Source organism: Cololabis saira, chromosome 6, assembly GCF_033807715.1.
Source record: "Cololabis saira isolate AMF1-May2022 chromosome 6, fColSai1.1, whole genome shotgun sequence".
In the NCBI taxonomy this organism is placed as follows: domain Eukaryota; kingdom Metazoa; phylum Chordata; class Actinopteri; order Beloniformes; family Belonidae; genus Cololabis; species Cololabis saira.
In genome coordinates, this window is record NC_084592.1 from 37,742,743 (window position 1) to 37,768,984 (window position 26,242).

Below are 26,242 nucleotides of genomic sequence, written 5' to 3' on the forward strand. Positions count from 1 at the left end.
GAGAAAAACCTGATTTGAGCACAAACGTTTATTGATACATGAGCAGGTTTTCATTGGGGATGTTTTGCATTTGCAGTTCCTGTTATTTTAAATTGTAATGGGAATGTGACAGATGTGCGCTCATGTGACGCTCCTTCCCTCCATCACGGATATGTCAGTCGCTGACGGCCGTCTTCTCTCCGTCAGGTCGGCGGGTCTCCCAGCGTTCTCCTGGTGGAGGCGTTTTACGGTGGCTCTCACAAACAGCTGATCGATCTGCTGAAGGAAAATGTCCGCGACTGCTCCGTCTTCACGCTGCCCGCCAAGAAATGGCACTGGAGGGCGAGAACGGCGGCGCTGTACTTCAGCCAGACCATTCCGACCTGTCCATCATACAGGTGAGGCTCACACAGGTGACTCCTTCAGGAGTTCGCTTTGGTTAAAGATGGGTGGAAGATCCCCATAAGGGAAAGCACTGGAGTTAACAAATTAAACAGTAAAAACACCATTGAAATAAACCTAAGAACAAAATAAAAGTACACGAATAATAGAAGTGTATACAGCGTGTTTGCTGAAACGTGGCATCAGTCGTGTTGGATTCAGAGTAATGTTTGCACATTTATGTAGGATGCAGCAGGAAAGAGGACGTGTCAGTTTTAGTGTCGGGTCTGAAAGACGTTGGTTCAGATTCAAAGTGACTCACGCTTCCTCTCAATATCTTTTATATATTCACTGAATGTAAACAGAAAAATTATGCAGGCCGCTGTGCAGAACACTGCATCCATTGTGACATTTTATTTCCTGTTTTTCCAGTTTTTCCTGCGAAAAGACTGAGGTACAATTCTTCAAAATTAATTGATAAACAATCAAATATTAATAACCTCTTTTTCATTCAGGCTGGTGTTAAGAAAGATGAGCTATATCCAGGTTTTTAAATAACCGAAAAAAACATTGATATCAGCAGCTAAAACAGAATAAAATATTTTTTAATAAGACTTCAAAGAGAACATATACAATGACAACTGCATGAGGCCTGAAACTGAGCCTTGAGCCATCACCGACATGTACAGAGAAGCTCCTCTCTGAACGGTTTGTTTCATCGTTATTTATCTAAAACTGTACCTTTTCAACCACTCCTCCTGCTGCAGACTGAAAATGACACCACGTCATGAGTCAATGTTTGAAAAAACTTGAACAAACTTTTAACAATTGTGGCTTCTTAAGTGCAAAGATGAGTACCAACAATTATATTCCTTCGGTTTTCTTTGTTTTTTTTTGTGGAAAAACATATTAAAAATCATTGTAATATGACTTCTTTTGTTTTTTAACTGTATCATTTTTTTATTTAAACACAAAAATGATGAGCCCTTAAGGATTTACGCATCAGCAGGTGTGCAGACGTTTGCTGGTGTGTATTAACACAATGCCAAGGGGGAAAGACATAAGCAAGTGTTGCAGCAGCTCGATCTGGAAAGGTCACAAAGGCACCTCTTTGGTTGTCATGCAAGTCTCTGCTTTTAAGTTTGTCTAGTTTATTTCAGCATGTCAAACAGTCATGCAGCTAAGTGGGGGAAGTGTGCGTCGTGCTAACCACAGTCAGCTTGAAAGGTTTGTCTGCAGTCTTTGTCGGCTCTAGGCAACAACTTGACTAATTTATCTCAGCACCTGAAGTGAGTGGGAGAAGTGTATGGTATGATAGATAGATAGATAGATAGATAGATAGATCGATCTTTATTGTCACTGTGTACAATGAAATTAAAAGTGCTCTCCAGTCAGTGCATCATATAAAAAATAAAATATCCGAAAAATAAATCAATAAAATGAAAATATATATATATATATATATATATATATATATATATATATATATATATATATATATATATATATCTATATCTAGACACATTCACTCCTCCAGACATACAACAACGTACATACGGACATTACAAGAACTTTCATCAACATACAATCATTTTTTGTTATTGTTCATTAGCTCCTGTTTTTGTTAAGAGGATAGAAGCTGTGTTTGAGTCTGTTTGTCCTTGTTTTCATGAGTCTGCATCCTACACTCACCGTACAACTGCATCACCGTTATTTCATCTGTGGTGGTCTTTCACGTCGCTGTAAATATACGACCCTGAGTTCCTCCACACAACCCCGACACAATACAGCCTCTGTGTTATTACTATTAACATTATTAGTATTATTATGATCAATATTGGTATTATTAGTATTATTATGATCAATATTTGTATTCTTAGTATTATTATCAGTATTATTAGTTATTATTATTAGTAGCCCATGTTTTATTTTATTTGTTTTACTTGTTTTTTCAAGTTCCTTGTTAAGGATGAGCGGTTTTTAATGGATATTTATCCTCATTATCATATTCAAATGGATCTACTTGAGTGAGCAGACAGGGCGGTTCCACGTTGATTGTGATGTTCAAAGAAACAAGTGTGGATTTGGGCGTACGCACAGTTTTGAACATCCTAATTTTTTTTTGCATACGCAAGAATTCCACGCACTCTTTGTACATGAGGCCCCTGGTCTGAGTCCAGCGGCAGGAACATAAGAAGAGAAGACTTTAGTTTTTTTTTTCTTTTTAACAAAGTTTTGTACATTTTGTACAAAATCTAGTAACATAAACAACTCCTCTTAGACATCTTCTTGTTCTCTGGTCACAGCCCAGAATAGAACCAAGAGCGTGACTCAGTGGGTCCATCCGGACTCATGTGGATCTGGTTTAAACTTAAATTCGTCGACAGACACCACTGACTGGATGTTGGTGAGGTTTCTGTGGGGTTGCACTTCCTGCTCTGCTTTCTTCTTGAAGGTTGAGACTGAAAATGTCTCATGATCCTCTCGGGTCTCACGGAGGTGGACTCAAAACAGAACTTTATTCTTGATGCATCTTTTATGTCCTGGGAATATAACTTGGCCGTCTGCTTGCATCCGTGTTTCACAGGGAACTGAATCATTGTTCAGCAACTTTCTTTTTAAGAACACGATCGGAGAATGAGTCAGCAGCTCTCGTGTGAACAATCAAACGCACATGAATTCGAGCTTTGCGCTGACCTCCGGTGGCTGTCGGGTTAGAGACGGGTCGGCAGCTTCTTGTGAGTCAGCTGCAGTCGAATCTTCCTCCTGCTGCTCCTCGTTCTCCACACTTCACTCTAGACCAGGGGTCGGCAACCCGGGGGCGGTTCTTTAGCGCCGCCCTAGTGGCTCCTGGAGCTTTTTCAAAAATGTTTCACCTTTTTTTCCCCTTTTTCTTCTTTTTTTTCTTCCTTTTTTCTCTTTTTTTTTCTCTTTCTTTTCTCTTTTTTTTCCTTTTTTTCTTTCTTTTTTTTTTTTTTTTTTGCTTTTTTCTTCTTTTTTCCCTTTTTTCTTTTTTTCTTCCTTTTTTTCTCTTTCTTTGTCTTTATTTTCTCTTTTTTTCCTTTTTTTCTTTTCTTGTTTTTTTTTTCTTTTTTCTTCTTTCTTTCCTTTTTTTCCTCTTTTTTTTCTTCCTTTTTCCTTTCCTTTTTAATCTCGACATTTCGGCTTTTTTCTCAACATTTCGACTTTTTTCTCGACATTTCGACTTTTTTCTCAACATTTGAACTTTTTTCTCGAGATTGTACTTCAACATTAATCTCAACATTTTGACTTTTTTTCTCTAAATATTGACTTTTTTCTCCACATTTTGACTTTTTTTCGACATTTCTCCTTTCACCATTTGCCTTCATTCTAAGGTTTATACAAGACCTTTCATTTTTTGCGGCTCCAGACATATTCATTTTTTGTGTTTTTGGTCCAATATGGCTCTTTCAACATTTTGGGTTGCCGACCCCTGCTCTAGACACAGGAAGAACAACCTCCAGGGGAAAACCCGGGGCCGTGATTTGAACCACAGCTGACCTTCAAACAGCACCGGGACCAACAACACCCGGGTCAGGATCAGACTGAGAAAAGACTGCAGCAAAAACCAGAATGGAGACCAGACACAATATCTGCATCAAGATCAGTGCCAAGACCAGAACTGAGACCAGATCCAAGATCAACAAGACCCGAGTCATGGTCAGGGTCAAGTAGTGACCCTAGAGCAAAGATCCCTGGGTCAGTACCAGAACCCAGACTTAAGCAACAACCAGCACTGGTGCGTGAGCTAAAACCAGAACCAAGTCCAAAGCTGAAACCGACGAGACCTGGATCAGGTTCAGAACTAGAGTCACAACCTGAAGTGACATCTGAGCCGAGGCTAGGACGAAGATCTGAGCCGAGGCCAACGAGACCCGGATGGGGATCAGAGTTGGGCCTGATGCCACAACTAGACCAGAGTCTTGATCAGATCAGTCTAGCCACTGGTCGATGTCATAAGAGCAGCAGGAAGTGGAGGTCGTCCTCGGAGTCACCTGACCATGGCTGGAATAGGCTCAACTATGGGGGTATTATTGTTCCAATATTATTTGTGTGTGCGTAAAAAAGATGTGTCCATGTTATAACGATTCGTATTCGTAATGATAAACATTTGAACATTGAAGTAATTAATGTTATATCTGCTATAGAGAACAAGGTAGTGCCGAAAAACAATATATATCCCCCCTCACAAAAATAAGAAAAATATAGAAAAATAGATCAACAAAACAAATTAAAAAATGTTCAAATAACAAAATAACATAATTGAATTGCATTTTTCAGACAATAAAATAATTGAAAAAATCTGAAAAATTGTTAAAATATGTTATTTTGTTACTTGAAATTTTAAAAATATGTTTAGTTGATGAGAAAATATGTATCTCTATTTTTTTTGTTTTTGTGAGGGGGGATATATATTGTTTTTCGGCGCTACCTTGTTCTCTATAGCTGATACAACATGAATTACTCCTATGTGGGATCAATAAAGTTCTTATTTTTGCCATCTGAGAAAATTGAATATATTATATTCGGTGCCTAACTGTTTCCCAAGTATATTAGTGCGTGTGTGAATGAATAAATGAGACGTAAAACGTACATTTCTTTGTAGAAAGGCGCTTTATTAAAATAAGTCCATTTACTTGTATTAGTCTACAGCTCAGTCTTGCCACATCCAATATGGCGGCGACTTTGACGCCATATTGGATGTGGCAGTTGGCTCAGCACTCGATGGGGCGTCTACGTATATATGTCTATGCTGTGACCTGCCTGTGACGTCATTACAACAGTTTTTCGACTCGTACCCACAAACTTGAATTCGTGTTCACAGTGAAAACTTGTAGTCGTAAAAATTAGACTTTGCACTCACAGCTTTTAGATTCATACTCACATAAAAACAATCCTAACCCTAATAATTTATCACTCATGTGTGTGACAGCAGAATTTTGGGTACAACTTTTTTATTTACATACAAATGTTTATCATTACGAATACGAATCGTTATAACATGGACACATCTTTTTTACGCACACACAAATAATATTGGAACAATAATACCCCCATACTCAACCCCCAACAACCTCCTCAGCACGAAGCGTGTGTTGAAGATGAAACATTAGCTCAGAAACGTTTGTGGAGGGGAAGCAAACCACAAACGCCAGCCTCCATGTGGTCCCTGTGAGATCAGTATGTGGTCCACCCTGAACCTGCATGTGGTTTCTGTTCGTGTCGGGTCTTCAGCAGGTTTTTATGTAGCAAATTCTTCCTTTTTAAGTTGTGTTTTCTTCTGTTTTTCCTCTGCAGAGTCCTTTTCAGCAGCTCGGTCCTGAACCTGTGCGAGCTGGTGGCCCTCAGACCAGATCTGGGCCGACTGAAGAAGGTCCTGTACTTCCACGAGAACCAGCTGGTGTATCCCGTCCGCAAAGACCAGGAGAGAGACTTCCAGTACGGATACAACCAGGTGCTGTCATGGTAAAGGCCCACTTTGATCAGTTGACATCAGTAGTGAGAGTGGGACGGGGCCGTCTTGGTCTCGGTCGTGGCCTGATACACTCAGGATATTTGGTGTACGCTGATCAAGACTGATTGATTATTGATTATAGTAGGGCTGGGCGATATATCGAGATTTTAATATATATTGATATATTTTCAAACACGATATGGTACGAAACAATATCGTTTATATCGATTTAAAAAAAAAATGTTTACATTTTTTTTGTTTTTTTTTTACATTTTTTTTTTTAATGATTTTGATATAGCTTATTTTGTGACAAATTGACTTGAATGTTTTATTTGAGATTTGCACAAATGTTTTATTTGCACAACTGTCAACCTCAGTGGAAAAGTTTGCCTGTTACTGTCTACATTGTATTAATTGCACAGTGTAATTTAATTTTTATGCAGGAAAGGGATATTTGTTTTATTTTATTCAAGAAGCATTTTTATTCTATATATGCAGGCAGTTTATTTTTATTTCATTTGTTTTATACATTTTGATATTGTGCAGACCTCTGTTAACAAAGGAACCTGTGTGACATTTGGCACGAGGCTTTGTATTAAAACTGACTGTTTTTTTAAGGGTTTGCCTCAGAAAAAAATGAAGCTAACAGAGATGCTACGCTATAATGCTTTGGGGGAAACCCCAATTAAGGTACAGAAAAAATATCGAGATATATATCGAGTATCGCCATTTAGCTAGAAAATATCGAGATATGACTTTTGGTCCATATCGCCCAGCCCTAGATTATAGTGAGTTGTGAGATATTTAAAAGCTGCTTGGCTTGATTACGCTGGTTATCAGCACCGGGCCGACCTGATTGGTGAACTACGGGGGCCGACGTTGGGCTGAGTGTAATTGAGATGGGTCGAGTCGTCATTAATCAGCCGTCTGACGGTTACGAGCAGCTCGCTACAGAAAACTAATTGTTGTTGATCAGAGGGCAGCTCGTCAATAAGCAGCAGCTACTCCATCTCCTTTAACGTCACTGCAGCAGCATCATAAAACAACCCAGATCGTTACGAGGCGTCTCGGGGCGCCGGGGCCAGCGGCTCTGTCCAAAGTGTCCGAGCAGACAGAGCTCCAGATCGGGCTCTGAGCGGCAGAACCTCCAGAGTCTCCGGGCCCCCAACCCGGGGCCTAGGGCTGTGCGATTAATCGATTTTAAATCTAAATCGGATTTATTAATCAAAATCGATGTTAAAAAAGGAAAATCGGAAAATCGATTTTCCTTTTTTGCAACTGGCTGCATTACAGACAGAGCTCGTCTAGTCATCTTTGTTTGGTTAAGAAAATTGTAAATGTTGTCACTTTACGAAACTCAAGGAGGATTTACAGTATCTTTCAATTGCACTTCATTCCCAATAGGGAAATGTGTTTGCTATTTTTCTTTAAAAATAAAGATAAAATATTTGAAACTATTTATTCCATTGTCTTTTGTAATTTTACCAAAAAAATCGAAATCGAAAATCGGGTTTTCAGAGAAAAAAATCAGGATTTTATTTTTGTCCAAAATCGCCCAGCCCTACCGGGTCCCCTAACGTTGGTCTCCGTGTGTCCTCAGTCTGGTGTCCGACGTGGTGGCGTTCAACTCGCGCTTCAACATGGACTCCTTCCTGTCCTCCATCTCCTCCTTCATGAAGAAAATCCCGGACCACAGACCCAGAGACCTGGAGCAGCTAATCCGTCCCAAGTGCGTGGTCCTGAACTACCCGGTCCAGTTCCCTGACGTCAGCAGGTCAGTGAGACGGTGATCAATTGGACTTGGAGACACGAGTTATCTCGTTTGACTGACTTGTGAGAAGAATCAGAATCAGAAAAGGGTTAATTTCCAAGTTTGTTAACACACACAAGGAATTTGTTGTGGTGATTGGTGCAATACAATAGAAATATAAATATAAAAACAAACAAATATATAAGAGATAAAATAAAATGTATAAACAAAAACAAAAAGTGACGTAGCATGACTTGGGACTAGGGGTGGGCAAAAATATCGATATGGCAATATATCGCGATACTTTTCCAGCCGATTCAATTTATTTATTTTTTTTTTTTTTTTATATATTTTTTATCCCCGATCTTTTTCCCATTATATCACCCAGTGCTCCTACCTAAGTGACAGTCCTGGGCATTGCCACTCTCTACCAACCCTGGGCGGGCCCTGCACTGAGCTCCGGTTTTATTTCACGTTTTATTTCATTTTATAATTTATTTTTTATATAACACAATTGCCTGTCCTTAAAAAATGAAAAATAATGGACAGGGGTTTATTTATTTATGGATTTATATCTATACTGACTGATCACTGTGCCTGTTCTTGGTTTTAGTACCATCTTTCTTGTTCAATTCAATTCAATTCAATTTTATTTATATAGCGTCTAATACAACAGATGTTGTCTCTAGACGCTTTCCAGAGATCCAGAACATGAACATGAACATAAACCTAAACATAAACATAAACATAAACATAAACCCCCGAGCAATTATTATATAAACAATGGCAGGTAAAAACTCCCTTAGTGGGAGAAAAGCCTTAAGCCAAACAGTGGCAAGGAAAAACTCCCCTTTAGGAGGGAAGAAACCTTGAGCAGGACCAGGCTCATAAGGGGGGACCCTCCTGCCCAAGGCCAGACTGGGGGAGTCAGGGACGTCGACAGCACACAGCAGGCAGGTGGAAGCAGCAGCGGGATGACCAGAGGTGGGGGGGGGGGGCGTCAGCAGCACACAACAGTCATGTGGAAGCAGCAGCGGGATGACCAGAGGGGGGGGGGCGTCAGCAGCACACAACAGTCATGTGGAAGCAGCAGCGGGATGACCAGAGGGGGGGGGGGTGCAGGCAGGCGGAAGCAGCAACAGCAGACATCCACGTAGGCAGGTGGAAGAAGCAATGGGATGACCAGAGGGGGGGGAGGGCCGGGAACACAGGCCAGAACGCAGCTCCTGAGGCTCCGGCCTGCAAACATACACAAAAGAGAAAAAAGGGGGGCCGGCACAAGAAACTACAGGAACAATGGACAAAAATGATAGCTATGAGATATTTATAATAAATAAAAATGGTAATGGAGAAGAGAGGCAGGGAAAAGGAGAGGAGAAGAAGGGTGAGAGGCACCGCCCAGCGGATCATGTCGGTGCCCCCCTGCAGCATAAGCCTATAGCAGCATATCTACCGCGAAGCTATATTTGAGACTAACTATTATAGTTTTGTTCTATAGCTGCGACAATGACTACTGACTCTAACACACTAAAGTTTACACTACCTAGAGATTTACCAACACCAGCTAGAGGTTTACTTAACACTAACTATAAGCTTTACTAAACAGAAAGGTTTTAAGTTTAGTTTTAAAGATGGAGGTGGTGTCAGCCTCCTTAACCCAGATTGGAAGTTGGTTCCAAAGTAATGGTGCCTGATAGCAGAACGCCCGCCCTCCAAATCTACATTTAGATACTCTAGGAACTACGAGTAAACCTGCACCCTGGGAGCGGAGAGCTCGGCCAGGAACATAAGGCACTATCAAATCTTGTAAATACTGCGGAGCTAAGCCGTTTTGGGCTTTATATGCAAGTAATAAAATTTTAAATTGAATTCTGAATTTTACAGGTAGCCAATGGAGCGACGCTAACACTGGAGAGACGTGGTCTCTCCTGCTAATTCCTGTCAGTACTCGTGCTGCTGCATTTTGGATCAGCTGGAGCCTATTCAGCAAATTACTTGGACATCCTGCTAACAACACATTACAGTAATCCAGTCTAGAAGATACAAACGCATGAACTAGTTTCTCTGCATCCCTCTGCGAGAGGATTTTCCTAATTTTTGCAATATTACGGAGATGGAAAAACGCTATTTTACAAACCTGATTAACATATGGTTTAAACGACAAATCCTGATCGAAAACAACACCAAGGTTTCTCACAGTTGCACTGGAAGCCATCGCAACACCATCTAATCCCTTCCTAAGATGCTCTGGACCAAGAATGATAACCTCTGTTTTATCTGAATTTAGAAGCAAGAAATTTCTGGACATCCAGTCCTTGATGTCCCTAAGACATGCCTGAAGTTTAACTAACGGTTCCGTTTCATCCGGCTTCATAGACAAGTAGAGCTGCGTATCATCAGCATAACAATGAAAGTGTATGCCGTGATTCTGGATTATACTTCCCAACGGCTGCATGTATAAACTGAACAAGACTGGCCCTAGCACTGAACCCTGCGGAACACCATAACAGACCCTCGACTGTTCTGAAGAAACCTCATGTACATGAACAAACTGGAACCTGTCAGATAGATATGATTTAAACCAACGTAGAGCTGTCCCTTTAATCCCAACAACATGCTCTAACCTGTGCAGTAAAATGCCATGATCAACAGTGTCAAAAGCAGCACTGAGGTCCAGTAAAACCAATATGGACACTAATCCCTTATCTGAGGCCATAAGAAGGTCATTCGTAACTCGAACCAGTGCTGTCTCTGTGCTATGATGCATTCTGAACCCTGACTGAAAGACTTCAAACAGATCATTTCTATACAAATAGTCACATAACTGGCTTGAAACTGCCTTTTCCAGAATTTTAGATACAAATGGAAGGTTAGAAATTGGCCTATAATTAGCTAAGGTGTCTGGGTCAAGGGAAGGTTTTTTAAGTAAAGGTTTAATTACTGCCACTTTGAAAACCTGTGGTACATATCCTAAGCTTAGGGATAGGTTGATTTGGTCCAGTATTGTCACACCAATAAGAGAAAAAACATTTTTGAATAGTCGAGTCGGGATGGGGTCTAACATACATGTGGTAGACTTAGCTCTGTTAACGAGTGAGGTCAGCTCAGGGAGGTCTATAGGATCAAAACAGTCTAGAGACAAGTCAGAGCCTAGGGAAGTCGCTAAAGCTGAAGAAACGCCCACAACCGGCTGGTTGATTTCTTCTCTAATTCTCGTGATTTTACTGTTAAAGAAGCTCATAAAGTCCTCACTACTGAGAGCTGCAGGAATGCACGGCTCCACAGAGCTGTGACTCTTTGTCAGCCTGGCTACAGTGCTGAACAGAAAACGTGGGTTACTTTTGTTATCCTCTATCAACGTTGAATAATAAGCTGTTCTTGCTTTGCGAATGGCTTTTTTATATACTATTAGAATATCTTTCCATTCACGATAAGAGTCTACAGACCTACAAGAGTACCACTTCCTTTCCATTTTACGCACGCTTTGTTTCAACATGCGAATATCTGAATTGTACCAGGGAGTTAAGCTCCTGTGGCTAGAAACCCTCCTTTTCAAAGGAGCAACTTCATCTAAAGCTGAGTGCAACAGATCAGCAGTGTTACTAACAAGAAAATCAACATCAGAGGTAGAACCCAGGTCACTGGCCTCTATTGCTTCAGTAGAGGCTTCACTATTTTCCACTGTCGCAAGACGAGCAACGGTCTCCTTAAATTTAGCAATAGCTTCATCAGACAAACATCTGCTAAAATAATACCTCCTGCCCTGCACTTCAACATCAACAACATTCAATTCCAACGTTATTAAATAATGGTCGGATAAAAGGGAGTTAACAGGTGACACCAACAGACCATCAGTTTCAACACCGTAGGTGAGAACGAGATCGAGAGTATGACCAAAACAATGCGTCGGCCCGTCCACTTTTTGTGAGATACCCATTGATTCTAGAAGAGAATTGAAAGCTAATTTAAGATTATCGCTTTCAACATCCATATGAATATTAAAATCACCCACTATGATGAATTTATCTGTACTGATCAATAATCCAGAAAGGAAATCTGAAAATTCAGACAAAAACTCTAGATAAGCGCCAGCAGGGGGCCGATACACTACCACTAACACAACTGGCTTCTCTGATTTCCAGCTCGGAAATTTCAGACTAAGCGTGAGGCTTTCAAATGTATTATAGTTGCACTTAGGTTCCATTTTTGTTTGGAGACTGGAGTTATAAATTGCTGCGACTCCTCCGCCCCGGCCCGTGTTTCTAGGAATGTGATGATTAAAGTAGCCGGGCGGAGTTGATTCATTCAAACTAACATACTCTTCATCCTGTAACCATGTTTCTGTTAAGCAGAAAACATCACTCCTGCTCTCTGTGACTATATCGTTTACTAACAGAGACTTGGAGCTTAATGATCGTATATTTAGTAGTCCGCATCTAATTTTTCGGTCTCTTATTGGTACCAAATGTGCATTGGTTTTAATTTTTACAAGATTATTTTGGTTAACGCCTCTATAACGCCGCACCTGGTGAACTAGTGGAGGGCGGGGAACTGCAACTACTTCTATTTTGCTAGGCACCTGGTTAGAGTTACCAGTTACATCATGTAATCTTATAGTTTTGTTGGCAGGCGTTGGTCCTCGAGAAGCAGCAGAGAAGTGTGTTAAACTACAGCTCTGCATCCTGGCCTGGACCCTGCGATGTCAGGGAGAGGGTCTGTGTTTATTATCATTTGCCACATAATTAAAGCAACCTCATACTAAATTTAATGTTAATTTCATATGATGTAAATAATATGAAAAACATATACAAATATGTTGTAACTTTAGCTTGTATAGTTATAATAAAACATTGTTTTGACTCAGTTTGTCCCATGAATTGTCACTATGATCTGATGAACGTGCAACTCAGATTTTAAGATCCATCACTATCATCTGATGTACATATATACAACTTGGATTTTAAGATGTGTAATGCATTTTTAAATTTTTCGGTGAACTATGTAGAATATAATAATCGGGATATCGCATAATCGGGATATCGCAATGTGTATCGTATTGTGGGGTCCTTCCCAATACCCACCTCTACTTGGGACGGATAAAATGTATAAACAAAAATGTACAATATGGGGTTTTTAAAGTGCCGGATATGAGTCTGTACAAAAGTTACGGGATTGGAATATTTACGTTAATGTAACCGCAGCCTCCTGCCAGAGGGAAGAGTCTGAAACAGTTTGTGTCCGGGGTGGGAGGGATCTGCTGCAATCTTTCCTGCACGCTTCAGGGTCCTGGAGGTGCAGGTCCTGGAGAGATGGGAGATTGCAGCCAATCACCTTCTCTGCAGAGCGGATGATACGCTGCAGCTGCTCCTGTCTTTTACAGTGGCAGCAGCGTACCAGACGGTGATGGAGGAGGTGAGGATGGACTCAATGATGGCCGTGTAAAACTGCACCATCAGGGGGGGTCCATGTCCCAAACCCCCACCGGGCCTCGTCTTTGGTCATCTGCTTCGGAGGTTCCCCCTCCGCGCCTCCCACTCGGGTCACGTGTGGGATCTTTAACACTTTGACACCAGCAGCTACAGAAACAGTATCTTTCAGATCGAAGGGTCAAGTTTAGGAGACTTGGAGACTCTTTGGATCAAAAGCTGTAATGTATGATGAGTGAACTTCTCTCCCCATCTCTGGGGGAAAATCCAACACCCCTCTAGAAAACACGTATTACACTTAACTCCTCCTCCTCCTCCCCCTGCAGCAGGGCGACTCCTCCTCCTCCTGCAGCAGGGCGACTCCTCCTCCTCCTGCAGCAGGGTGACTCCTCCTGCAGCAGCAGGGTGACTCCTCCTCCTCCTGCAGCAGGGTGACTCTTCCTCCTCCTGCAGCAGGGTGACTCCTCCTGCAGCAGCAGGGTGACTCCTCCTCCTCCTGCAGCAGCAGGGTGACTCCTCCTCCTCCTGCAGCAGGGTGACTCCTCCTCCTCCTGCAGCAGGGTGACTCTTCCTCCTCCTGCAGCAGGGTGACTCCTCCTCCTGCAGCAGGGTGACTCCTCCTGCAGCAGCAGGGTGACTCCTCCTCCTCCTGCAGCAGGGCGACTCCTCCTCCTCCTGCAGCAGGGTGACTCCTCCTCCTGCAGCAGCAGGGTGACTCCTCCTCCTCCTGCAGCAGCAGGGTGACTCCTCCTCCTCCTGCAGCAGGGTGACTCCTCCTCCTCCTCCTGCAGCAGGGTGACTCCTTCTCCTGCAGCAGGGTGACTCCTCCTCCTGCAGCAGGGTGACTCCTCCTCCTCCTGCAGCAGGGTGACTCCTCCTCCTCCTGCAGCAGCAGGGCGACTCCTCCTCCTCCTGCAGCAGGGTGACTCCTCCTCCTCCTGCAGCAGGGTGACTCCTCCTCCTCCTGCAGCAGGGTGACTCCTCCTCCTGCAGCAGGGTGACTCCTCCTCCTGCAGCAGGGTGACTCCTCCTCCTCCTGCAGCAGGGTGACTCCTCCTCCTCCTGCAGCAGGGTGACTCCTCCTCCTGCAGCAGGGTGGTGACTCCTCCTCCTCCTGCAGCAGGGTGGTGACTCCTCCTCCTCCTGCAGCAGGGTGACTCCTCCTCCTCCTGCAGCAGCAGGGTGACTCCTCCTCCTCCTGCAGCAGGGTGACTCCTCCTCCAACTGCAGCAGGGTGACTCCTCCTCCTGCAGCAGGGTGACTCCTCCTCCTCCTGCAGCAGGGCGACTCCTCCTCCTCCTGCAGCAGGGTGACTCCTCCTCCTGCAGCAGCAGGGTGACTCCTCCTCCTCCTGCAGCAGGGTGACTCCTCCTCCTCCTGCAGCAGGGTGACTCCTCCTCCTCCTGCAGCAGGGTGACTCCTCCTCCTGCAGCAGCAGGGTGACTCCTCCTCCAACTGCAGCAGGGTGACTCCTCCTCCTCCTGCAGCAGGGTGACTCCTCCTCCTCCTGCAGCAGGGTGACTCCTCCTCCAACTGCAGCAGCAGGGTGACTCCTCCTCCTGCAGCAGCAGGGTGACTCCTCCTCCAACTGCAGCAGGGTGACTCCTCCTCCTCCTGCAGCAGGGTGACTCCTCCTCCTGCAGCAGCAGGGTGACTCCTCCTCCTCCTGCAGCAGGGTGACTCCTCCTCCTCCTGCAGCAGGGTGACTCCTCCTCCTCCTGCAGCAGGGTGACTCCTCCTCCTGCAGCAGCAGGGTGACTCCTCCTCCAACTGCAGCAGGGTGACTCCTCCTCCTCCTGCAGCAGGGTGACTCCTCCTCCTCCTGCAGCAGGGTGACTCCTCCTCCAACTGCAGCAGCAGGGTGACTCCTCCTCCTGCAGCAGCAGGGTGACTCCTCCTCCAACTGCAGCAGGGTGACTCCTCCTCCTCCTGCAGCAGGGTGACTCCTCCTCCTGCAGCAGCAGGGTGACTCCTCCTCCTCCTGCAGCAGGGTGACTCCTCCTCCTCCTGCAGCAGGGTGACTCCTCCTCCTCCTCCTGCAGCAGGGTGACTCCTCCTCCTCCTCCTGCAGCAGGGTGACTCCTCCTCCTCCTCCTGCAGCAGGGTGACTCCTCCTCCTCCTCCTGCAGCAGCAGGGTGACTCCTCCTCCTCCTCCTGCAGCAGGGTAACTCCTCCTCCTCCTCCTGCAGCAGCAGGGTGACTCCTCCTCCTCCTCCTGCAGCAGGGCGACTCCTTCCTCCTCCTCCTGCAGGAGTCACCCTGCTGGAGGCCTCCAGCATCTGCGGATCCATTTTCCGAAGTAAATGTGTCAGATCTTCACCAAACTCGTCATGTGGAAGGGAGTGATTACACGCACGGCCAACCCTTCTCCACACGCCTGCCTTTCTCCTCCTGAACACTGAGGAGCAAACCAGCATGAGGAGGAGGAGGAGGAGGACTCCTGCAGGAGGGACTCCTGGTCCTCACCTCTCCTCTGTCTTTACAGAAAAGAGGGAAAGACCTCAGCAATATTCTTAGAGAATACATTGTTGCTGCATGTCGGTCATCAAAAGGATTTCCAATCAGTTCAGTGTTCAACGTTCTGGAGAAGTTACATCAAGCTCAGACCAGAGTACTCTAGAGACCAACGTGAGGGTTTGTTGAAACTGCATCATGTGACGGGAAATTATGCAAGACACAGCAGCAGAGCTGTATGGGAAATAAAGTTTTACCTGATTGAAATGGTGCGGTTGGACCTTCGGGCGGTTGGACCGATGAATGTCCAAAGATCTCAATGAACTGAAGCAACGTTGGAAAGAAGAACGGACCAAAGTCCTGAATTACCATCCATCGTCCATCCATCCATCGTCCGCCGCTTTATCCGTTCCCGGGTCGCGGGGGCAGCAGCCTCAGCAGAGATGCCCAGACTTCCTTCACCCCAGACACTTCCTCCAGCTCCTCCGGGGGGAGTCCGAGGCGTTCCCAGACCAGCCGAGAGACATAGTCTCTCCAGCGTGTCCCGGGTCTTCCCCGGGGTCTCCTCCCCGGTGGGACATGCCTGGAACACCTCCCTAGGGAGGTGGGACATGCCTGGAACACCTCCCTAGGGAGGCATCCAGGAGGATCCGGTACAGATGCCCAAGCCACCTCAGCTGACTCCTCTCAATGTGAAGGAGCAGCGGCTCGACTCCGAGCTCCTCCCGGGTGACCGAACTCCTCACCCTATCTCTAAGGGAGCGTCCAGCCACCCTGCGGAGGAAACTCATCTCGGCCGCTTGTATCCGCGATCTTGTCCTTTCGGTCACTACCCAAAGTTCATGACCATAGGTGAGGGTAGGGGCGTAGATTGACCGGTAAATCGAGAGCTTCGCCTTTCGACTCAGCTCCCTCTTCACCACGACGGTCCGGTACATCGACCGCATAACTGCGGACGCTGCACCAATCCGTCTGTCAATCTCACGCTCCATCGTTCCCTCACTCGTGAACAAGATCCCGAGATACTTGAACTCCTCCACCTGAGGCAGGACTTCTCCACCCACCCGGAGAAGGCACGCCACCCTTTTCCGATGGAGAACCATGGCCTCGGTTTTGGAGGTGCTGATTCTCCTCCCTGCCGCGTTGCACTCGGCCTCAAACCGCCCCAGCACATGCTGGAGGTCCCGGTCCGATGAAGCCAACAGGACAACATCATCCGGAACTACCTTGTGAGGGAAACCACCACGGCGTGGCAGATCAACCAGCTATTGAATTAGGGGGTTCACTAGTGGCGCCCAGATCTGTTTTATTAGATAAATAGTGGCACAGAGGAAACAAAAAATATTATCTACGGATGGATTATAAAAAAAACAAGCTCAGACTGAAATTGTGTTCACGACTAAACATTAACAGACAAAAAAAGAGCTGACATTAAAAAAAAAAAAAAAAAATGTTTGAAACTCTTCAAGGAAGGTTAGTCCAGGGGTTCTTGGAAGTGGAAGAAAGCAAGTCATGTGTTGGTGTGGCGTCGGATAGCGGTGAAGCTGTCTGGTGCACGAGTGCAGCCACGCCTCCCTGCGGTCGGTGCGTCTGTGGTCTCCATCCATCACTCGGCCTCTGAGTGGGCGACTTGTGTAATTGAATAGCGATTGACCCAGCCGGCAGAGACCTGCAGCGGTACACAAAGACGTCACATCCATCACTGCCGCTGCGGAACGCCGACTTCTGTGGCTGTTGTCAGAGTGACATCGGATCAATGAGGACGCCGCGCGACCAGCAGGTGTCTGATTCTGCAGCCGCTCCAGCTTTTCTTCTGCTCCGCACAAACCCGCCCGCTGGTACTTTTTGTGCTGGAGGAGGCTGTTTCCATGGAGATATTTGTCTTTAAATCAGCTTTCAAACTCTGCTGATAGTTTCTCCTTTTACATTTTTGTGGTTCCATCTGGATCCAAATCCACTTTAATTTGCTATAAACGGTACTTAATTATTAATGACCACTAAGTTTTCCTTGTGCGGTCCAGGCGTCTCCTTTCCTGCATCTTCTCTGAATTGTTACCAGTTTATTGACTTTGTTAAAAAAAATACAGCAACAATGTTGAGTTGACCTAGCTGTAAGCCCCGCCCATCACACCCAGATCAGCCAACTGCTGTTGAGTATCAGTTCCACAGGGACCACAGCTCGGACATCTGTACATTAAAAGATCTTGAACTTTTATGCCATAAAATGTGTCATGTGGCAGTAATAGGTCCACGTCTTCTAAGACCAGGTCTTCTGGACCAGGGGCCTCATGTACAAAGAGTGCGGGCCACAAAAAACGTGCGTACGACACTTTCAACGCTCACGGTCGGATGTTCAAAAAGTGATTTGAACGTGGAAAGTTGCGGTCCTTCACTCACACATTAAGGCTGGTGTACGCACTTCTGGATCATCAGCTGGTTCAGGTACCAAGAGGATCCTTCTGGATCTTTGCCCTGAACTGGACCAGCTGCTACGGTTCAGACCAACATGATGCTTTTAGCGGGAGCTGCTGACAGGTCAGACATCTCTCAGTCGCCATGACGACCGTATGGGACGACTACTCAAGATAAAAGCCAGATCCTTAAAATATCCCAAACTGTGTCTGAACAGACAAACATTAAAACACAATTTGCAGCAAAGAACTGGTTCTCTAAAGTTGTCTTTCAAAATAAAACTAAAACATGTCCCTGAAAGGTTGATTGGTACGAACTGTGAAGGTAATCTCGACATCCACGTTTTGAACATCTGAATTCCACGCAAATCACTTTGAACATCCGACCATGAGCGTAGAGAGTGGCGTTTGCACGGTTTTTGTGCGCCGCTCTCTTTGTACATGAGGCCCCTGGTCTTCTGGACCATGTTTATTTAAAGGGGACCTATTATGGCATCTATTACCTATTTTAAACAGGCCTTGAATGTCTTAAAAACAAGCTTTTGATTGTTTTTGCTAAATAAATTAGAAATTCAGCCTCTGAGCCATGTCTTTATCTTCCCATTATCTAACCTCATTATCTATGAAGGATTCTGAGTGGGCGGGGCTATGATAATGAGGCTCTGTGCTGATTGGCTGCCTGAATGACGCGATACACTGCTACGAAAAAATGGCGGAAGCTCTGGCCGGCGGAGTTACACCGTGTCCTAACTGCATGCGATGTGAGCGAGCGTCAGCGACAAAATCAATTCCATTGCTTTATTTTCTATTGGACTGTCCTAACTGGGCGCTGCGCAGCGCGCCGTTTTGAGCTGAACATTTGTCGGACGCCCTGCTTCTATTTTCTTCCTGTCGCTCGCATTGAAAGCCGGTTGAAAGCGCTGTATGAAACAGTCATGGATGAGGAACGGCTGATCCAGTTAGTTGAAATGAGAAGTTATCTCTATGATTCCTCCTCATTTCACTACAAAAACCTCAATAAAGTGGCAGCTGCTGGAGAGAGATGGACAGAGAGCGTCCGATGTCACGCAGTGTCGGACGCTCCCATGCAGTTAGGACATAGTTAGTTGTGGGCGTGGTTTCACACATCGGAACAACCTATGTAAATCGCATTTTTGTTACGTAACGACGGGAGCAGAATCTGAACGGCTCGTAGATCCACATCAGACTGGACGGCTCATCCGGGCGGCTGTACAGACACTGCAGAATTTGGTTGCTTTCCTCCTTCTCTGAGTTGGCAGGCTGAGGGGAAGACCACTTTATATATGTTAAAGCAAGAGAAAACGTGTTTTTCATAATAGGTCCCCTTTAATACAAAGTTAAACTGCCAACTTAACATCTAGATCAACAAGGATGTTCACATTGGTCCTGAGGTAAATCAAAGTAAATGATCAAAAGTGATTTAATCACAGTTGCTATGTAGCAACACAGACTTTGCCTGAAATATGTTACCTAGCTTGTGCTAAAAAAAAATCAAGAACTGAGGTGATGTATTACTACAACCTTAGATCTGTACTTGCTGTGTAGCTCTGCAGTAGATCTGAAGGTAATGACTTCCCTCGTCAAAAGTAATGTTGTAAGCTCCTGCGGTGCATAAATGGTGTTTATCCTGGATGCTGTCATCTGTAACCATGACGACAGCAAGATGAGGCTTTTATCCCTTTTGGGTCCAAAATGAGTCCAAACATCCTGGATCAATGTTTTCACAATGCTGATATCTTGTCCAAATTAGCAGTCGTAAGTGGGGTGGGGCTTACAGATGGATCCAGTCGGCAGGTCCATGATACAAACAGTTTCCTTACGCTGGAAAGCAGTTCCCTTACGCTAGAGCACAGGCTAACGTCAAAGCTGCGCCACGTAGCAGTAACGGTTCTGACCACATGTGGTCAGAAGTGGTATTGCTGCACACAGTAGCATTAAAAAGGAAATGGAAACGATGTCCGGTTCACTAAATGTAATATGTGATTGACTGCACTCGTGTGGCCATGATCCGATCAGGAGTTGGCCGGTTCATCCTGACTAACAGTAGAAGACTAGAGGTCCACCTGGACTTGTCTTCACCTTTCTTAAAACCCAACATGGGCACTCATATCAAGTCTCACGCTGCAAGTTAAAAGTGGTGTTTGGTCTCAGTTAATGATACAGAAACTAAATCTGATGAATAATCCAAGGACTTCCAAGTACAAATGCTCATGCACTCATGAGGAAGCGTCCTTTAATCTGCTGCTTTGGGTCAGTTCTTCATCATCAAACACTAAACTTCACACAAACCAGTTGATAAAAGCATTCAAGGATGTTATCGGTTCTGGCTTTGGGAAGCGTGCTCACAGCCAGCAGATGTGGAAAACTACTATGTATGTATATGTAACAGCTAGCCGCAGGTCACGTGACACAGTCCTGTCCATGTCTGTCCCAGTTCTGAAGGGGGGTCACCCTCCCGGTCCAGGATGAGCCGGCCCGTGTGGGGGTGTTTGTTTTCGGTTCGTGTCCGTCGGCCGCCTCCAGCTTCACTTTCTCATTATTGCCAATAAAGTAAACGAGCTGCGGTGACCTTCATCTTTAATCAGACTCAGAGGTGACATCATCATACTGATCACTGCTGCTTCATCAATAACTTAATTGGTCCCCTCATGGTTTTATTGCCTCCAGCCAAACATCTAATTTCTAAAATGGATTATTGAATCATGTTTCCCAGAAGCCTCGGAGGCACAAACAGCCTGAGACGAGACAGGTTCAGACGGACGGTCCACTCCTGTCCACGTCTATCCCTCCATGTCCATCCGTCCATGTCAATCCATCCATGTCCATCCGTCCCAGGGATGTAAATTCAAAAAGAAAATCCTTAATTGTAGTTAACCTTATTGAACAATAATTACTATCTGTTTAGTTTTGTTTTCTTTTTTTAATCAAAGACCATTTAAAATGCTGTCGTTGAACTTGAGTTTCTTGGTTCTCATAAAAGTTTAGTTTTAGTTTAGTTTATTTTGCTTAGTTTATTTTGTTTTGGTCATTTACATTTTAAGATGTTTGCATATACACACTGTATATGTACAGTATACACACAGGTATAAATATATATATTATATATATGTACACATTTCCTTTTTTTTTTTTTTTTTGACCAAAAAGGTATAAGCTGAAGCCTCATGGCTTATTTTGCCTATCCTTTTCAACAAAGGCAGACTTTAGAAACAAAAGATACTAATAAGAAGAAAACGAAACGAACGAACAAAACAAGAAAATAAACAAAGAAGAGAAGAAAATAAATGTGGTCACTCACGATTTGAGGACAGCTGCAGGAGGAAAGTTGCATAATTTAGACAGTTTAATATGAAGAGAATTTATATTTGTGTTCTATATTTATCCATTATTTTAGATTTATAATTTTTTTTAAATTTATAAATTGAGCTACTTTTTTTTAGTTCCTCATCCAGGCGGTTCCACAGTTTCACCCCTTCGACACTGATACACCTTGACATTTTTTTTGTTCTTGGCCATTTCTGCTCAAAACTTGCCATAAAAGTGATGGCAAGTTGGGTTTTCCTGTCATACCTGTGCAGGTTATTTTCTCTATGAAATATTTATTTAAAATGTTTAGAAAAAACAGCATATATGACAGCAGTAAATGAGGGTTTAATTTGTCTTAAGTGAAACAAAATGTTGGCTCCATCCGTCCATAACTAGCTATGAACTTCTGCTTGTCCAAGTTTGGGTCATGAGGCCAGGAGGTCCAGACATGCTGGTCCTCGTCACCTCCTCCAGCTCTTCAGTGGGAATACTGAAGACTCATCCTGACCAGGACTCATCCTGACCGGAAGCATCTTAACGAGGAAGCATCCTAACCGGAAGCATCTTAACCGGAAGCATCTTAACCGGAAGCATCCTAACCGGAAGCATCTTAACCGGAAGCATCCTAACCGGAAGCATCTTAACCGGAAGCATCCTAACCGGAAGCATCCTAACCGGAAGCATCTTAACCGGAAGCATCTTAACCGGGAAGCATCTTAACTGGGAAGCATCTTAACGAGGAAGCATCCTAACCGGAAGCATCCTAACCGGAAGCATCTTAACCCGAAGCATCTTAACCGGAAACATCCTGACCAGGAAACATCCTGACCAGGAAACATCCTGACCAGGAAACATCTTGACCAGGAAAAATCTTGACCAGGAAACATCTTGACCAGGAAACATCTTGACCAGGAAACATCTTGACCAGGAAACATCCTGACCAGGAAACATCCTGACCAGGAAACATCCTGACCAGGAAACATCCTGACCAGGAAACATCCTAAAGAGGAAACATCCTAACCGGGAAGCATCCTGACCGGGAAGCATCCTAAAGAGGAAGCATCCTGACCAGGAAACATCTTGACCAGGAAACATCTTGACCAGGAAACATCTTGACCAGGAAACATCCTGACCAGGAAACATCCTGACCAGGAAACATCCTGACCAGGAAACATCCTAAAGAGGAAACATCCTAACCGGGAAGCATCCTGACCAGGAAACATCTTGACCAGGAAGCATCCTGACCAGGAAACATCTTGACCAGGAAGCATCCTGACCAGGAAACATCCTGACCAGGAAACATCCTAAAGAGGAAGCATCCTGACCAGACGCCCAAACCTCCTCAACTGGCTCCTCGCTCGGTGACCACAAGTCAGAACGTAGACCGGCCAGTAACCCCACCCTCTCCTCGCCACACCAGACTGTTCTGCATCACCGCAGACACCACAACCACCCTGTTGTCCTCCTGCTCCATTCCTCCATCAGTCATGAACAAGAGCTCACCATACTTTAACTCCTCCACTTGAGCACTTGTCTTGGTCCATGCACCTCGGCAGCATCTTGTGGACATTGGGGGTAGTGCTTCTAGAATTGGACTTTTTAAGAACTGGTTCCTGGACTGGTGGTACTCTGGGAGTGTGGGGCACTGGCACCATTGCTATGGACCATTCGGTCCCTGTACAGACTAAGTTACGGGTTAGGGAATCCGTCTTAGCTGCCCCATGTCATTCATTCGGGTCATAACTTTTATGGAGAGAATGCAGCCAAAAGGGCAGAGGCAGAGCCGCCTGGGAGATTTGCGAGGCCGTGTGCGAAATGGCTGGGGGGGCCCGCAAAATTTTGGGGTTTTTTCGGGTCGGATCGGGTGTCTATATGCGCAATTTTAACTGTCCAATTAGCAAAATACTGGATACCTTCCCCTGCCTCATCATCATCTCTTGCCTCGACGCGGGGCCCCGCGGCTTCTTGAGACCCGGTCGGATCGGTGATTTTTGTAACAAATTTATCAAACGAGCCTTTCAGAGAGGCATTAAACTCTTCCATTTTCTTTAGTTTTTTTTCTTTTTTCATCCCCTGATGGAAATTTCCTGAATCTGTCTCGTTCTCTCAACATTGTGTGACAGTTTGTTCCAACTCCACCGTCTGGATCAGAGCACCTTGTGTCTGCGCTTGGTCTGATCAGTTGTGTTGAACAACAGACCAGGAAGCATCATTGCACATATATTTATTGATATGCACAGACTAGTATACATTTAGGTATGTAATGGAACGTGACTGTTTATTTATAAGGGAAAAAACAAAAACAAAAAAAAAAAATTTTGAAAAAAAAAAAAAATTGAAAAAAAAAAAAAAAAAAAACGGGCCATAGCGCGGGGACCCTTGGGGCGCGAGGCCCCGTGCGGTCGCACGGCTCGCACACCCCTTGCGGCGGCCCTAGGCAGAGGGGTCCAGTTTGGGAGCCTCACAATGATGCCTCTGCTTTGTGGGGATGATGTGGGCTTGGTCGAGTCACATTCTTCAGCTCTCAGGACTAGTTTCAGCCTGGATGGGAATCAGAGCCTCCAAATCTGTTCTCAGTTGGGACGAGTTGGCATCATTTTCATAGTCCCAGACTGGACTGTATATGCCAACCCCTGCAGCTCTGCCGCCAACACGCAAGTCCCAGGTATCGACCCAAAAGTGCCAACACTAAAGTTCTGGAAGTTTTAATCAGTTAACGGCGCCATAAAAGAGTTTCCTGACTTTAAACAGTTCAAAAATGATTTGCAGCAGCATATATTCTTCTTTTCTGTCGAACGGTTGCATTTCAAGTGCTACACAACTGACCAAATATTCAACAAAAGTTTTTTACTGAGTTGGCGTCTAAATCAAAGCAGGTCCCTGCAGCACGTCGTCCGTCAGACATCCGTCTGGCGTGTTTCTGCTTCAGACATTTCTGTAACTCTGGTTTCTTGTTTTTCAGACTCCTACCCGAACATAAACTGGCCCGCCGGCTCGCCGAGGCGTCTCACCCCGACGGTGACGCCATCAAGCCGCAGGATGAGCGGTAAGGACGCCCAACGCTCTCTGCTGAAGTGCCGACGCGCTGAATCTGACCGCGTGGAGGTTCTCACACACGACGGTTTATGATCCGGCAGGTCCGAGGAGGAACCGGGCGAGTCCCGGCATCAGCCGGGGACGGTTGAGGGACCCGTTCATGAAGAGGACTCTGCAGAACCGGTGAAGCCGCTGCACCTGGTGTGGCCTCACAGGTGGTGAGTTCAGTCCACCTTCGCTTGGTGGTGCAAATAAATGTTTAAACGATATTTAAAATGGATGACATAACTCTGAGACGGTCTGGGTTGGTGGTCTCGGGTGCCCGCCTCACCTTGCGTGGTATCGGTAACAAAGCAGCGAGCTGTAATCTGCTGTGAACACACAGGGATGGATTACCGCCGCTGGAACGAGGATTTCCACAGTCGTCTGTTAATCTCTGATTGAAGCTGCATCTCATCAGGTTTTGGCTTTAATCTGAGGGTGGCCTGGATCCTCAGATTACAGCCATCTTACTGCTGCTGGGGGGGCGAGCAGCTGTTCCAGGTGAAGACGCCGCAGCACCGGAGCGATGGGATGAGGGGGGGTTCAGATCTGAGCAGCAGCAGATTAATGTAGATCAGGATCAGCTTTTCTCTCCAGAGGACTGAAGTCTTGCTGATGGAGCAGAAAACAAACAACAACAAGCGGCTTTACGTCCGGACTGATGTTTACCAGTGTTCAACCCACCTCGCACCTGCAACTAGCGTAAAGTTTGAGCTGATTTGGGGAAGAGTTTAATAATCTGGTCAATTTACTGTCGTGAAACAACAATAAAATCTTCTCAGATGTTCTGTTTAGTGATGCACCGAAATGAAAATTTGTGGCCGAAACCGAAACCGAAAATAATAATAAACACTTGGCCGAATACCAAACAATACCGAATATGGTTCTTCGCAGTTTTTCATTTATTTTGCCAATTTTTTCACCATTGCATAAATCAAATACATTTGATTTAGGCATGCTTTTAAAAGAAAAAAATCTTTTACAAAATTACAAGGTAGAAAACATTTGTTGAACATAAAAAACTGAACATTTTTTAATTTCCCAGCATTTCTTAAATATTCCAGCAGACGTTATACCAGCAAAGAACAATAACTTAAAATAAATAAATTAGCAAAATACATTTTTTGGCCATCTTTGAGCTTACGTTAGGCTTAACTGACTGAACATTGTAACATAGGCCTTAAAACAATAAAAATGCATTAAAGCGCTCAGGGTTTTTTATCATTTCAAATGATAAATCAAACTTGTAGTGCTGAAAGACTTTGCAGATGTGCCCCCTCTAGATATTTGAGCAGAACATTCATTGCAAACAGCCATTCTTGTATTATTCTTTGCCACTCTAAAATACTTCCACACTGCTGACATGTTTGCACCACTTCACTCCACGCTCTTCGCTGTTTGATTTCCTCATCTAAACGCACCTGTAATAGATTGATTTATGTCGTTTTGGTTCCACCTGCTGGTGAATGTTAGTTAAATTCTTATGTGGTTAGTTTTTGGTTGGCCAACACTTTATGTGGTGCGCAACCATTACGGAGCGGCCAGTCTATTTCCTTATTTTACAACGCTGTTATTAATTGTTCGGTTTTTTTCCCACTTATTCCACCGAACGTGTTTTTTTTGCCATTTTCGGCCGAACAATTTCGGTTACCGAACAATCGGTGCATCACTAGTTCTGTTCGTACATTCATGTTGCACAACTAGCCGTGTTCTTTAGAATAAGAACGATTAGGCTGTTAGCTCTTCTTTTACTCAGATTGGACCTTAGGGGGTTTCTCGTGCACATTCGTGATGCGACTGAAAACCTCAGTGTTGCGTTTGTTTGAAGGGAACACGACAAAAACCCCCAGCTGTTCTTCAACACTCTGCTCAAGCTGAAGGAGCGCCAGCTGGACTTCCGTGTGTCGGTGCTCGGGGAGACGTTCACCGACGTGCCAGGTACGCCCACCTCATGTCATG

At 44.9% G+C, this 26,242-nt stretch overlaps 1 protein-coding gene across 2 annotated transcripts in view; it reads left to right on the forward strand.

Annotated features, from left to right (window-relative positions):
* Window positions 1-26,242, forward strand: part of LOC133446171 (glycosyltransferase-like domain-containing protein 1) — a 49,675-nt gene that overhangs the window by 18,023 nt on the left and 5,410 nt on the right. For both annotated transcript variants that reach the window (XM_061724084.1, XM_061724085.1), the window contains exons 2-7: window positions 187-377; window positions 5,680-5,847; window positions 7,437-7,610; window positions 24,168-24,251; window positions 24,343-24,459; window positions 26,112-26,221. In XM_061724084.1, the coding sequence (XP_061580068.1) occupies window positions 187-377; window positions 5,680-5,847; window positions 7,437-7,610; window positions 24,168-24,251; window positions 24,343-24,459; window positions 26,112-26,221 (844 nt within the window). The remainder of the gene's footprint in view (window positions 1-186; window positions 378-5,679; window positions 5,848-7,436; window positions 7,611-24,167; window positions 24,252-24,342; window positions 24,460-26,111; window positions 26,222-26,242) is intronic.